The sequence below is a fragment of the Callithrix jacchus genome, chromosome 5 (genome assembly GCF_049354715.1).
Source record: "Callithrix jacchus isolate 240 chromosome 5, calJac240_pri, whole genome shotgun sequence".
Taxonomy (NCBI): Eukaryota; Metazoa; Chordata; class Mammalia; order Primates; family Cebidae; genus Callithrix; species Callithrix jacchus.
Genome location: NC_133506.1, coordinates 31,362,175 through 31,378,390, shown reverse-complemented (window position 1 = coordinate 31,378,390; position 16,216 = coordinate 31,362,175). Strand labels below are relative to the sequence as shown.

Genomic DNA, 16,216 nt, shown 5'->3' with positions numbered 1-16,216 from the left:
GTAATTCAAATGCCGTCACCTGCTCTCCAGGCCACTAAAGAAGTGAGTCATCTAAGAAGTCAATTATCTTCCTTTAGGCGATCAGCTCCTACACGTTCTCCCAGCACAGTCCAGCTCTACCAACAGTCTCTCAGTAGTAACTGTGGAATGCAAAGTCACGGAACCACAGGTGACAATGACACACCTCCCAAAGTGTCCCCCGTCAAGTACATTTCCAGCCTTGTGTGGCTCTAGGATCAGGCATCCCTCTCTCATCTTGCCAATGGCCTCTCTGTCCCATGGGCTGCGGGACAGCAGGGAACCCCGATGAACCCACCAGCATTGACATCTGCAGCCCCATCCGACAGCCATTTCCTGGGGTCATCTCCGACCAGAATCACTGCCCAAGTGCCCCTGGGTTTCTGTTAGTCTTTCCTCTCCTATCTTCCACGAGCGTTCAAGAGTGAAGGGCGCCAAGACTGCCTTTGGTCTCTGCATTTTTGCACCCTAGTTTCACTCCCTAACTTTTGCAAGGCATTCACGACTCCTGCCCACCCTGGGATCCCCGCCACCCATTCCTAGAGGGCCTCTGACAAACACATCCTCTTACCTCCAGCTCCTGGAATTCCTCCTCCTCCTCCACATCGTAGGACAGCGTGTGGATTTTGATGTCTTCAGCTGAGAGGTCGATGAACTTCCCATCGGGGTACTCCAGGCTGTCTTTGGTGGGTGAGCGGTCCTCGATGAAGGTGGTCTCGCAGCAGTCGGTGGCCACGCCATCCCCCCAGGAGCGCAGCACACCCTCCGAGTAGAGGATGATGTTGGGCCGGTAGCGGGACTCCACCGACTGCTGCAGGGTGTTGGGGTCCAGCAGCTGCTGCACTGGCTCACTCCTGCTGCCGTCCAGGCTGGCTGGCACTGTGCTGGCCCCCACCCGGTGGCTCTGGTACTGGGGTGCTGGGTAAACAGACACCAGACCATCTCTGCTCTCCGCCATCAAGTTTCTGGTGTTAATCAAGCCATTCCTCTTGCCAGCATCACTGATTTTACTGTGCACCAGCATGCTCTTCTGTTCAATGATGCCATCCATGGTCCTCCCTCCCCGGATGGGCGTCAGGCTGGCGGGCTGGGCACGCAGGTCACACTTTCCTCAGGGAACCCATTTCTCCTGGAGGAGGAGGAAACGGAGATGAGACCAGAGAATCACCCAGACTCACATTGTTTCAGACCGTACCAGTCAGCCGACGCGCACAGTAACTTTGAGGGTTAGCTAATGCCGTCCTACCTACTCTGTGAATGTTAAAAAGGCTCTGTCAGGGCAGCCAGCCAGAGAAAGCAGAAATTGATTATCTCAATCTCCATAAAGTCTCTGCTTCCAAACAAAGGAGACTGCAGGAATCGGCTCCCTTGCAGCCTGGAGATCTCTGATTGCTAGCAGACATCCTGAAACCCACGTAAACCCAATCACATTAGCATCCGATGAGTCCACAGGAAAACAGAACTGCAGATCTGTCAGGAGGATTCGCTCTTCCCAGGTACACGGCTATTCCTTCAAGCAGGAATTATGTGCTGGCGGTAATCCCTACTTAGTGATGATCTTGAGGTGTCAAGTCCCAAACACAAATACGCCACGGAGGCATCTTGAGATAGGCATGGCTCGGTCTCTTAGGGTGCTCTCTCTAGTTTGCCACTCAGAATTTGCTGAGAACCAGCAGCATCAGCACCGGCTGGGAGCTTGTTGGAAATGCAGAATCTTGAGTAGCACCTGCATCTGCTAAATCAGAATCTGCATTTTAACAGGATCGCAGCTGATGACTCTGCACAGGACAGCTGGAGAGGTGCTGGTTACAGAGCACAGGGCAACTTTTGGCCTCCTGGACAACTTGGCTTGATTTTACAACTGGTTATTTACTAACTCTTAAAATGTACTCAAATTAGATCAATTAATTTTTTTAAACCACAATAATTTTTCTTTTTCTTATTGAAGTGAATTTTTCAACTTTGAGTATCATAAATTATGACTAAATATGAACAAAAGGGATCACAATTCATGGGATTTTGCTTTTGTCGTTGCCACATCCTTTGGTATCTCTTTCAACACAGGCTGGCTCGTCGTATAATCGCCTTTGCTTCATACTTCCCTTTAGCTCCTTTCCTTCCACGTCTGCTGGTACCCACTCCTACCTGCTCAGAGCCTTTTTCTGGGCCTGTTTCATCTGCTCAGAGATGAAACTCATGAAAGGAGATGGAACGGCTCTGATGAGGCTGCCATCTAGTTATCCCCCTGTCCCTGCACGAATGCATTCTGGAGTCTTGTCCCAGAATAGTGCTACTGTTCTTCCAATTCTCTTTGTAACTTTTGTGGGATTTTTAAAGTTTTTCTCAGTCGATGATATTCAGAACCAGAAGCTACAGAGATGAAAGCCTCCTGCCTGACCCTTTATTTCTGCACCAGCAGTCTCTGCTATGTGTAGGACACTCCCTTCTCTTGACCAAACTTTTTCAGGGCTGTATCAACCACTGAGCTCCCCGTGCATCTTCTTGTAAGGCTTAGAGTCTGATTTTAGGCCTGGCAGAGGAAGCTGCCTTAAATGCATCACTGGCCAATCATGCTACACCTGCTTCTCTATCAAGGAAGGCAGCTGGGGCGGGAGACAGGATGAAGAGTGGATTTTTGTGGCCCTGCCTTTGAGTCCTGGATTTCGTGGCCCTGCCTTTGAGTCCCTAGTTCTTAGTCTCTTCCTGCATCACTATTGTGAAAACTCTCTTGGGGAGTTATTAACACGCATACTTAAGCATGAGTGAATATCAGGTGAATGGGAAAATTGAGGGGTTGTGAAAGAAATAGAAAAGTCAGAAAGAAAGTAGGTATACAACAGCTCCTATAACAATTTTATATTCTATACTTGGAGACTGTCAGGGTATAAAGAACACTGCACAGTCAGAAGGAGGCCAGGGATTCAGCCCCAGTTTTGCTACTAAATATCTGATTGTGGGCAAGTGGCTTATAAAAGTGGAATTATTAATGGGGTGGTTGAGCAAGAAAAGCTTTCAGGTCCCTTTCAGCGCTATGATTTCTTTTTACCTCCTAGCCCAACAATCACAGGGTTTTTCAGCATTAGATAGAGATTTCCCACAAAATGGCTTCAGTGATGAACCCTAGCAAACACTTAAAGAACTAATACCCGTCCTTCTCAAACTTTCCCAAAAAACTGGAGGAGCAAACATTTCCTAAGTCATTCCATGAGGTCAGCATTGCCCTGATGCCAAAGCCACACAGGCCACCAGAGGAGCAGCGCAGATCCGCATCCCTGTGGACACTGACTTTGTAAAAGTCCTCAACAAAATTCTACAAAGCTGAATTCAGCAGCATATTAAATAAATCATATACCATGAACAAGTGGGATTCATTTCTGGAATGCAAGGAGGGTTAAAATTATGAAAATCAGTGATTCTAATAATAAACCACATTAATAGAATGAAAGATAAAAAATACATAATTATCTCAACTGACATAGAAAAGGCATTTAATGCTTTTCTTTCCGAATAAGCATTTCTGAAAAAGCATTGATGCTTTTTCCCTTTCATGATAAAAACATGAAACCAACTAGGAATAGAAGGAGATTACCTAAACAAAATAAAAGCTGTATTTGAAAAATCCACAGTGAACATCATACTCAATGGTGAGAACCTGAAAGCACCCTAAGATCAAGAACAAGGCAAAGATGCTAACTTTTTCCACTTTTGTTGAACACCGTACTAAATAAAAGTTGTAGCCAGAGAAATTAGGCAAGAAAAAGAAATAAAAGACCTAATTGGAAGGGAAGAAGTATGATCTCCTGTATAGAAAACCCTCCAGATTCCACAATCTGATAGAACGAATGAAGTTAGCACAGTAGCGGGACACACACTTAACACACAAAAATCGCTCCATTTCCGTTTACTAACAATGAAGAATCTGAAAAGAAATTTTAAAAAATTATTTTACGGTAGCATAAAAGAACACAATGTTTTGGAATTAATTTAACCAAGGAGGTGAAAGACTTGTACAATGAAGTCATCAAAATATTTCTGAGGTTGGGTATGGTTGCTCATGCCTGTAATCCCAGCACTTTGGGAGGCTGAAATGGACGGATCACTTGAGCTCAGGAGTTCAAATCCAGCCTGGCCAACATGGTGAAATCTTGACTCTACTAAAAATCCAAAAAGTATCTGGGTGTGGTGGTGAGCACCTGTAATCCCAGCTACTCATAAGGCTGAGGCAGGAGAATTTCTTGAACATGGGAGGCAGAGGTTGTAGTGAGCTGAGATTGTGCCACTGTATTCCAGCCTATGTGACAGAGCAAGACTCCATCTGAAGAAAAGAAATAATAAACATTGCTGAAAGAAATTAAAGAAGACACGAATGAATATTCATGTGTTGGGAACCTTAATATTGTTGGGATGTCAGTGCTACCCAAAGTTATCTATAGATTCGGTGCGATCAGCAGGAAAATCCCAATGATGTTTTCTGCAGAGACAAAAAAAGCGTTCTAACATTCGTGTGGAATTGCAAGGGGCTCAGGCTGGACTTCGAACAAAGTAGGAGTGCTCACACTTCCTGATTTTAAGACTTACTACAATGGTACAACAATCAAAAACAGTGTCATTTGGCAGAAATACACATATATAGACCACATGAATAAAATAGAGAGCCCAGAAATCAACCCTTCCTATGTGATCAAATGATTTTTGACAAGGGTGCCAACCACTCAATAGGGAAAGGACATTTTTTTTCAACAAATGCTGCTAAAAATTTGGATATCCACGTGCAAAAATACGAAGTTGAACCCTTACTTAACACCATATTCAAAAACCAACCCTGAATAAATCAATCACCTAAATGTAAAATCTAAAACCATAAAACTCTTAGAAGAAAACAGGGCGAAGTCTTCATGACATTGGACTCGTCAACGATTTCTTGGATGTGACACCAGAGGCACAGGCAACAGAAGGAAAAACAAGGTAGACTCCGTAACAATTAAAAAGTTTTGTGCATCAGCAGACAATGTCAACAGTGAGAAAGTAAGCCACAGAATGGGGGAACACATTTGCAAATCATGTATTGATAAGGAATTAACACCCAGGGTACAGAGAGAATGGCTGAAACTCAACATAAAAAATAGATTCAAAGATGGACAAAGGACTTGAATACATTTTTCTCTTCAAGCGTGCACTGCAGGCTCTCCCATCGCAGCCATGAGCTCAGCCATCCTTGCAGTTCTGACAACGTCTCCTGTACAGTTCATCTGTTCTACGGACACTTGATGAATGACTAAGTGATGTGTTGCCAACACCAGCCACCAACGGATCCTAAAACAGGTGTGTCAAGAGCTTCACTGATGAAAACAGAGAAAAGTGAAGATCAACAGATGGTGAATAAACCCATGAAAAGATGCTCAACATCACTAATAATTGGGAAATAATAGAAACTGCATGTGAGCTATGACCTCATATTCACTGGGATGGCTACTCTTAAAAAAAGAAAAGAACAAGTGTTGGTGAGGATGTGGAATAACTGGAACCCTTACGCACTGGTAGTGGGAAAGAAAAATGGTGCAGTCGCTTTGGAAAACAGTATGGCAGCTCCTCAAATAATTAAAAATAAAATTACCATATGGTCCAGAAATTCCACTTCTGGACATATACCAAAAGGAGTAGAAAGCAGGGTCTTGAAGACATACTTGCACGCCACGTTCACAGCAGCATGATTTGTAACAGTTGAGATGTGAAAGCATCCCAAGTGTCTGCAGATGAATGGATAAGCAACATGTACTATCTACATTCAATGGAGCATTGCTCAGCCTTAAAAAAGGAAGGCAATTCTGACACATGCCACAGCATGGATGGACCTTGAGGCATTATTCTAAGTGAAATAAGCTAGTCACATAAAGACAAACGCTGTATAATTTCATTGATGTGAGGTACTCAGAGTCATCAAAAGTACTCAAAAGTCATCCAGAGTATGGTTTCCAGGAAGTGGAAGTGGTGTGAGGAGTTATGATTTAATGGGCATAGAATGAAAAGGGATATAGACGGCGGTGATGGTCACACGCCACAGGTATACTTAATAACACCAAACTGTTACACTTCAAAATTAAGATGGTAAATTTTATTCTAAAGTAACAACAAAAAAAAATAGAAAAACCTAATTAAACTAAACTAAACTAAAACGTAAAAAGCAGAGCTACCTATGTGGAGATTCATGCTAAAGGGTTTACATCTGAAACAAAAGATACACTGTCTGGGACTTGTTAAAAATTATTGTGTAGGGCCAGGCGCGGTGGCTCACACCTGTGATCCCAGCACTTTGGGAGGCCGAGGCAGGTGGATCACGAGGTCAAGAGATCGAGACCATCCTGGTCAACATGGTGAAACCCCGTCTCTACTAAAAATACAAAAAATTAGCTGGGCATGGTGGTGCATGCCTGTAATCCCAGCTACTCAGGAGGCTGAGGCAGGAGAATTGCCTGAACCCAGGAGGCGGAGGTTGCGGTGAGCCGAGATCGCGCCATTGCACTCCAGCCTGGGTAACAAGAGCGAAACTCTGTCTCAAAAAAAAAAAAAAATTATTGTATGGGAAGGAGGAGTGCAGGTCATACCAAGAAAAAAACGCTGGCTGTGGGCTGACCACTGAAGTTGGTTGATGGGTGCACGTGATCCATTATACAATCAATCCTCTCTCCTTTCATGTGTGTTCGAAATTTTCTGTAATTGAGAGGTTTGAAGAAATCAACAGGTGAAGCAGTGCAGGGGAGATGTTCCAGGCAGAGGAAACAGCATGGGTCGTGTGTGGGAAGCAGAGGAGCAGGTCCAGGAGACGGCGTGAGGAGGGGTGGGTCTCATTTAGAGGCTCGTAGTGAGAAATGGACATGTGGAAGAAAGGCTGCAGTGGGATGTGATTGTCAGAGACAGCTCAGGCAGGTGGATCAGTGAACAGCGTGAGGAATGGGTACAAGGAGAAGCACAATAAACCCTGGCGATGGGACAACCGGCAAACGCGGTGGACCTGTACTGCTCACAGGCTTTCAGGCAGGAAGAAGGGTGTGAGGTCCTGCAGGAAACTTTGGGGTGTGTGTCCCAAGAGAGCCCCAGTGATGGCTTCCTGCTTTGTGTATTTTATTTGAAAAATGAGTCACGAAGAGGCAAAATGTGTAGCCTCATCCTGCGGCTGAAGGATTCCACATTCAGCAGCACAGACCAGAGTCCTCCCTGCGGGACATGGGGGGCCCAAGACCACGGCTGTGCGTGCAGAAGACTGCGCTCAGCTTGGCTCACCTGAGTGAGCAGGTGTGGCCTGGAGGGCATTTAGGAAGGGCATACCCGGTTCCTAATACGGAGGTGGCTATGGTGCCTGAGGATATCTCCAAAGTGCCCAGGGAGAGCTCCTGGCCAGACAGACGGTACTCTTTAGGGCCTTGCGCTGTGTCTCTGGAGTGGGGTGGGACTGATGCATTCAGTGGGGCCTTTCTTGCTTGGAGAGTGTTTGAGAAATGCAGCGGGACTCAGGATGTGCAACTTCTCCCTGTCTGTGTAGACAAACGTCCACTCTGAATTGGCCTCTGCGTGTGCTCACAGCCACAGGGATGTGGCTGCCCACTCATTTCTCTTGTGGCAACACTCAGACGTCGCCTCCTTTTTTTCTCCCACCGCCCCCTCCAGACATCACCTCTGTTTGGAGCAGAGTTGGTCATCTGGGCTCCCAGGCTGCCCAGCTCAGGCCTGGATGACAGCATGACCACACCCCTCTGGTTCTGCTGGGGACAAGGCACCGAGGGTACACTGCAGGCTCCCCCATCGCAGCCATGAGCTCAGCCATCCTTGCAGTTCTGACGACGCCTCCTGTTCTACGGACACTTGATGAATGACTAAGTGATGTGTTGCCAACACTAGCCACCAACGGATCCTAAAACGTGTGTGCGAGAACTTCACTGAGGAAAACAGAACTTAACTCGCCATCAATGAAGAAAAATTACTGGTTTAAGTCAGTACCCCAGTGAAAGGTGTCAGAATCAAAATGGAATCGGTGACGTTAAGACAACCTTGACAAATAGAGCCGTGGAGGCCAAGAAGAGAGGGTCCTCATGCTCGTATGCCTGATAACAAAAAAAGCCTGAAAACCCACAGTGTTTTACACAAAAAACACTTCTGCAAGCCCGTCTGCCCAGCAACTGCCCGCCCAGCCTCAGAGTGGTGTCACCCTTGTTACTGATCTTTGGAGCCGAGAATAATTATTTCAAAACAACTGTAATCTTCATCTTGTTTTTTTCATGAAACAGCTCTGCCTTCCTTTACCTACCTGAATACGCCCATAGTTTACTACGGTGTGTGTTTCCATTGCAAAGCTTCATGCCCCGATAAACGCGTTTCCGTTTAGAGAGCTTCTCTCTGTTTATGATTAAGGTTGACACCTAGAGAGAGGAGCAATCTAAAAGCCCATCTATCTTGGACTAAGTCATTGAACCCTAGGAGCTTTTCTTGATCTATAAATAAACTTCCATGTACGAAGGATCTATTCCAGCCAGAAATTCAGTATCACTTAGGAGGAAAGTGTATTGCTGTGTATTTAGCGATGAGGTTGGATTTTCGTTAAGCAATTTCCCACAACTTCCCTTTGACATGAAGAGCTCTCACGGGGAGGCGTCTGCACACAAGTCAGCAGAAAACTTTACAAATGACCACAGTCCTGCTTCATAATGGTCAATGGTTCCCATCTCACCCCTGCCTTAACTCAAGGTAATGGCCGACTGAAACCAAGATCGTAATATCTAAAGAGTCACTGCTTCCTTAAGGCTCTGCATGTCGGAAGCATCTGAAACCTGAACTAGCAAACACCCGCCTCCCCACACCAAGTGATAATCATCCCTCAGTGCAAGTGAAAACATTCCTGGGATGGTGACAAAATACTCCAGCTGGGGAAAAGCCAGTTCTTCAGAGCAGAGGTGGCCTCAAGTCCTAATGCAATGTCACCAATAAAAGTTTCAAAACAGAACTCTCTCCCTCAAACCCAGAGAAGAAGGGAAGCCGGTCGGTGTCCAGCCCCTACCATATCATGAGCATGTGCCAGGTACTTCTATGCATCCACCTGACAGGCGCTTAGTGGGTACCTACTGGGTGCAGGCAGTGTGCTGAGTGTGGGGTGTGGCTGGGGCATGGGAGAAAGACAGTCTTTTGAATGAGACCAAAGTGTGACAAGTGGACGGGACAAAGCTGCCCTGAGGGAGCAAACATAGGGCATGATCACCTGAGAAGACCCGCTGACCGCAAGCCTGAACAGCGTGCGGAGTCAGCCAGGGCCACACTGAGGGGCAGCGTTCAGCCGGGGGAGGTCCCCGCCCAGCGCACTGGGACCCTGAGGCAAAGGCCAGCAGAGGCTCAGGAAAGAGGAGAGGGAGGGCGCGGGCCCAGGCAGGAGCCCCGGGGCTTGTCCTGACAGGGGTCCAGGAGGGATCTACAGGTGCAGGGCCCTGTGAGGAGGGAGCGTGCCTGCTTCTGGCTTAGGCCCTGGGATTAGGGAAAGGGATGATGATTAAGTCACATCCACCAGGGGGCTGATTGGGCTTGGATGTTTGCTGGCTCCAAATCCCAGGTTGAAATGTGATCCCTAGTGCTGGAGATGGGTGCCCTCCCCAGGGTCACGAGCTTCCGTAACAGCTGCTTGTTGAAAAGAGCCTGGGACCCCCTCTGCTTTCTCTTGCTCCTCCCCTGTCGTGTGATGTGCCTGCTCCCTTTCACCTTCCGCAGCCTGTCAAAACCTCCTGAGGCCTCACCAGAGCTCAGGCGATGCTAGTGCGGAGCCTGTGCAGCCTGCAGAACCGCAAGCCCAAACAAACTTCTTTTAAAAAGAAATCACCCAGGCTCAGGTATTCCCTTACAGCCACTAGGACAGGCTGAACCCATGGGTGCCCCTCCCATCACCCCAGGGACTGACGGTGCCATCAACTTGCTGTATAATACAGCATCTGTCTACTGCCGTCCCTCCTTGGTCCTTGACTGATGTTTCCTGGGATCCCCCTCCCAAATTCTCACCTCCAGGTTTGTTTCTCGGGGAACAAACCCAAGGCATCAGACTGAGATGTCCAATAAGCCTGAGAGGTGTTATCACAAGTTCTGCACGGACAAGAAAGCTAAGGAAGCCAGCGTGGAACTCACACCTCTGTAAGTATCACCAGATGCCTGTGGTTTGTTTCTGTGGTCAGAACAGGAGAAGGGGGTAAATATTTGCTTTCACAGATCCAAGCAGAAATCACCAGAAAGAGCTAGAAGGCCTCTCAGCTTGCAAGGAGGAAGGTAATGTGCCTACGTGGACAAATATGTCTTACAACAAAAATCAGACACAGGCCAGGACAGTTAATTTTCTCTGCAAATGTATAAGCTGCCTGATGGCAGGGAGACCATGTCTCGGTGTCCTCAGTTCCCCGGAGAATAACTCCTCAGTGCTCACTGGTGTTCTGGTCCTCCAGAGCAGTCGCAGAAGGTGGGGTAATCTAGGCATGCCCCTGAAAGGTGGATTCTCTCCCACGTGCTGGGGAACAGTTAGCTTTCCTGGCTTTTGAGTCCCAGGAGAAGGAAGACTCAGACCCACCAACCCCTTCCCAAGAAAAGGGACTGCCCCAGCAGCCTCCAGGATGCGCCTGGTGGTATCTTTTGGACCCATAAGGTCCTGAATTCTAATAGTGGTTGATCTAAATGCAAATAGAAAAGACATGAAGAGAAATAGGTGGAAGTGGAGCCCAGGGGTTTCTGACACTAAGCCTTACAGTCCTCATGCTGCGGAACACCCCAGTCTCTGTAGGAAAACTGGAAGAGCAGCTCAGGCTGTGGGGCCTCACGTGGGTGCTCACAGCTGAAAGGCTAGGGGCACAGGTAGGTCCCAGCTCTGTTGCTTTCTTTAATTGGTAATTTCATTCATTTTAAAAAAATAACTGCTTTCCTGAAATACTATTCACATACCATGAAATCCATCCAAATTTAAAGATGTGTAATTGAGTGAGATACAGTATTTCACAAAGTCGTACAACCCTCCTCAGTATCTGATTCCAGAACATTCCTGTCACCCCATGCCCATGATGCAGCTCCTTTCCCAGGCCCCTGGCAACCACTGATCTACCTTCTGTCTCTGTGGATTCGCCTGTTCTGGACGTTTCATATAACTGGCCTCACATGACTGCTTTCTTCCACTTGGCATAGTGTGCCTGAGGCCATTCCTTCCTATGGCGGGACCGTATTCCACGGTGTGGAAGCACCGTGTTGTGCTGAGCTTCACTGTGCTTTCATTCTGGGGAGAAGTGGTGGTGGCTGTCATTCAGCTCTTGCGTAATACTGGGCTAATTATGATTACAGCTCTTTGCTGAATGGTGGATAAAATAGTGTGTTCTTTTTTCTGGCAGGTATAAGAATAAAATTGTCTTAAAAACAAAACAAAGCCTTCAGTGCGCACCTCTGGGGTGAGGGAACGGCATTTTGTGAACGGCCGGAACACAGAGTGACAACAGAGTAGATGTTCAGGAAGCAGAGGCAGGGTCTTAGAAACATTAGATGGACCAGACCAATCCTGCTGGAGGCAGCCTCTGTTACTCACCGATGGAAGGAAACCCCACAGGCTGGGCCTGCTTACTCACTGTGAAATGGAAAAACGCAGTCCCCTAAATACAACAGATGCTTTTGCATGCTGAGTGTCCCATCAGAATAAGCCAGCACACGCAGAAGCCATCTTCCCCAGCAGAAATGGGACCTGAGCAATTTCATGCTCCGCCTGCTCGTAGCACACACGACACACACCTTCTGTGGAGAAGTTCAGCCTGCTCCAGGGGAATTATGCATTATAAAAATGACAGAGCTATACACAGACCTATCCAGGAAGAAATCAGAGTTATTCCTTAGAGGTAGCATTTTGTTCAAATTTGTCTCTAATGTTTAATAGATGGTGTTGCTCTGGGGAATTAGCTAGAAAAAAATTCAGTGAATGTTTTGTGAACCAGTATTGCAAGTGCAATGATTTTAAACAGATGCATGGATAAAGAATGCATGTCTGTAGACAAACTGAAGTATCAAACTTCCTTGTATTAGTTTTCCTTTTCTTCTGAACCTGTGAATAAGTCGAGATTTTTAAAAGACTCTGTCTCGCCCAGCCTCCCACCCACCCATCTTCCTTTCTTAAACATACCTACTGCTTTCACAGAATGACTTAAAGATCTGCGCTGCTGGTTTATGATTTGTTACTGCACAGAGGGGAAGGAACTTCACAATGTAGTATTTCATGCCCATTCCTGTGTTGCTGATTAGAGACCTTCCATGCCAATGACATTGTGCAGTATCAGTCATATTTAACATATAAGACTATCTGTGGAGTAGCCTCTCCAAGTAGAAACAGAATGAAGTCAGCTATCTATGCAACTGAAGGAGAAAATAGAACTAACTGCAGGCCAGGTGGGGTGACTCACACCTGTAATCCTAGCAATTTGGGAGGCCGAGGCAGGCAGATTGCCTGAGCTCAGGAGTTTGAGACCAGCCTGGTTTCAACACAGTGAAACCTCATCCCTTCTAAAATAAAAAAAATTAGACTGGTGTGGTGGCACACGCCTGTAGTTCCAGCTACTCGGGAGGCTGAGGCAAGAGAATTGCTTGAGCCCGGGAGGCGGAAGTTGCAGTGAGCAGAGATTGTGCCACTGTACTCCAGCCTGGGCGACAGAATGGACTCTGCCTCCAAAAAACAAAAAACAAACTAATTGCAGTTCCATTTAGCCAGAGTGCTTGGCGTGTGTGACAGGTATGGCTGCTCCTGACGCTCCTTACACAGCTCAGGTAGGCAAGGCGTTAGGAAGGCACCAGGTGCTGGGACTTGCCCAAATCCTAAATTTTCACAAGTCTTTTGTGTAAACAGCCACTTCCCTGCTGCTAAGCGAATGATACGTGTATTTCCACCAAGGCCCAAGTGTGGAGAGAAAAGAGCTGCTTGCAAATCCTCATTAAAACAATAAAAATTTGCCTTTAGCACAAACACATAGAAAAGCCAGTGATTTGGCAGTGGAGAGACTTAATGAAGCATTTGGGACCAGATCAGTTATTACTATTTAGCATTTAAATGGCACATTACAATTGCAAAATGCTACATCATCCTATGTATCACTTTTGGTGGCTTGGGACTTCCTGCTCACAAAGCCAACCCAAACTTGGGCTGGTGAGTGACGCTTTGTCATAGCACAACACCATGTGTTTCTGGGACACAGTTCACAGGAACTCCAAATCTGATTTATAAACAGGCAGACATGTGTGGCAGCCATGATGTGATTTATAAATAGGCAGACATGTGTAGCAGCCATGATGTGATTTATAAACAGGCAGACATGTGTAGCAGCCATGATGTGATTTATAAACAGGCAGACATGTATGGCGGCTATGATGTGATTTATAAACAGGCAGACATGTGTAGCAGCCATGATGTGATTTATAAACAGGCAGACATGTATGGCGGCTATGATGTGATTTATAAACAGGCAGACATGTGTAGCAGCCATGATGTGATTTATAAACAGGCAGACATGTGTGGCAGCCATGATGTGATTTATAAACAGGCAGACATGTATGGCGGCTATGATGTGATTTATAAACAGGCAGACATGTGTAGCAGCCATGATGTGATTTATAAACAGGCAGACATGTGTGGCAGCCATGATGTGATTTATAAACAGGCAGACATGTGTAGCATCTATGATGTGATTTATAAACAGGCAGACATGTATGGCGGCTGTGATGTGATTTATAAACAGGCAGACATGTGTGGCAGCCATGATGTGATTTATAAACAGGCAGACATGTGTAGCATCTATGATGTGATTTATAAACAGGCAGACATGTATGGCGGCTATGATGTGATTTATAAACAGGCAGACATGTGTAGCATCTATGATGTGATTTATAAACAGGCAGACATGTGTGGCAGCCATGATGTGATTTATAAACAGGCAGACATGTGTAGCATCTATGATGTGATTTATAAACAGGCAGACATGTATGGCGGCTATGATGTGATTTATAAACAGGCAGACATGTGTGGCAGCCATGATGTGATTTATAAACAGGCAGACATGTATGGCGGCTATGATGTGATTTATAAACAGGCAGACATGTGTAGCATCTATGATGTGATTTATAAACAGGCAGACATCTGTGGCAGCCATGATGTGATTTATAAACAGGCAGACATGTGTAGCATCTATGATGTGATTTATAAACAGGCAGACATGTATGGCGGCTATGATGTAATTTATAAACAGGCAGACATGTGTGGCAGCCATGATGTGATTTATAAACAGGCAGACATGTGTAGCATCTATGATGTGATTTATAAACAGGCAGACATGTGTGGCAGCCATGATGTGATTTATAAACAGGCAGACATGTGTAGCATCTATGATGTGATTTATAAACAGGCAGACATGTGTGGCCGCTATGATGTGATTTATAAACAGGCAGACATATGTGGCAGCTATGATGTGATTTATAAACAGGCAGACATGTGTAGCAGCCATGATGTGATTGATAATCAGGCAGACATGTGTGGCAGCCATGATGTGATTTATAAACAGGCAGACGTGTGTGGCAGCCATGATGTGATTTATAAACAGGAAGACATGTATGGCAGCCATGATGTGATTTATAAACAGGCAGACATGTGTAGCATCTATGATGTGATTGATAATCAGGCAGACATGTGTAGCAGCCATGATGTGATTTATAAACAGGCAGACATGTGTGGCAGCCATGATGTGATTTATAAACAGGCAGACATGTGTAGCAGCTATGATGTGATTTATAAACAGGCAGACATATGTGGCAGCTATGATGTGATTTATAAACAGGCAGACATATGTGGCAGCTATGATGTGATTTATAAACAGGCAGACATGTGTAGCAGCCATGATGTGATTGATAATCAGGTAGACATGTGTGGCAGCCATGATGTGATTTATAAACAGGCAGACGTGTGTGGCAGCCATGATGTGATTTATAAACAGGAAGACATGTATGGCAGCCATGATGTGATTTATAAACAGGCAGACATGTGTAGCATCTATGATGTGATTTATAAACAGGCAGACATGTATGGCAGCTATGATGTGACTTATAAACAGGCAGACGTGTGTGGCAGCCATGATGTGATTTATAAACAGGCAGACATGTGTAGCAGCCATGATGTGATTTATAAACAGGCAGACATGTGTAGCAGCCATGATGTGATTTATAAACAGGCAGACATGTATGGCAGCTATGATGTGATTTTGGAAGGAAGGAAGCCTGCAGATTCTGGCCACTGCTGCTATTAAACGCTGTGCCAATTCCCTTTAGCTTGTGAGTCTCCACTTCATTTTTGAGGATAATGTGGAGGGAGGAGGCTTCTTCCTCTGTGACACTGCCATGTCCACCATGCCCACTACCCTCACTATCACCATCACCATCATTATCCCCACCACTGACACCGTCACCACCACCACCACCATCATCATTATTCCCACCACTGACACTATCACCACCATCACCATCATTATTCTCACCACTGACACCATCACCACCACCATCACCATCATTATTCCCACCACTGACACCATCACCACCACCACCACCATCATCATTATCCCCACCACTGACACCATCACCACCACCACCACCATCATCATTATCCCCACCACTGACACCATCACCACCACCACCACCATTATCCCCACCACTGACACCATCACCACCACCACCACCATTATCCCCACCACTGACACCATCACCACCACCACCACCATTATCCCCACCACTGACACCATCACCACCACCACCACCATTATCCCCACCACTGACACCATCACCACCACCACCACCATTATCCCCACCACTGACACCATCACCACCACCATCACCATCATTATCCCCACCACTGACACCGTCACCACCACCAACACCATCATCATTATCCCCACCACTGACACCATCACCACCACCATCACCATCATTATTCCCACCACTGACACCATCACCACCACCATCACCATCATCTCCACCACTGATACCATCACCACCACCATCACCATCATCATCATTATCCCCACCACTGACACCATCACCACCACCACCATCATCATTATCCCCACCACTGACACCATCACCACCACCACCACCATCATCATTATCCCCACCGCTGACACCATCA

General features: G+C 46.3%; 1 protein-coding gene across 7 annotated transcripts in view; it reads right to left on the bottom strand.

Annotated features, from left to right (window-relative positions):
• SYNDIG1 (synapse differentiation inducing 1) overlaps positions 1 to 16,216 on the bottom strand; it is a 193,798-nt gene that overhangs the window by 124,458 nt on the left and 53,124 nt on the right. For all 7 annotated transcript variants that reach the window (XM_054255293.2, XM_054255291.2, XM_054255295.2 and 4 more), the window contains one exon: positions 590 to 1,147. In XM_054255293.2, coding sequence (XP_054111268.1) covers positions 590 to 1,069 — 480 coding nt within the window. In that variant the 5' untranslated portion in view covers positions 1,070 to 1,147. The remainder of the gene's footprint in view (positions 1 to 589; positions 1,148 to 16,216) is intronic.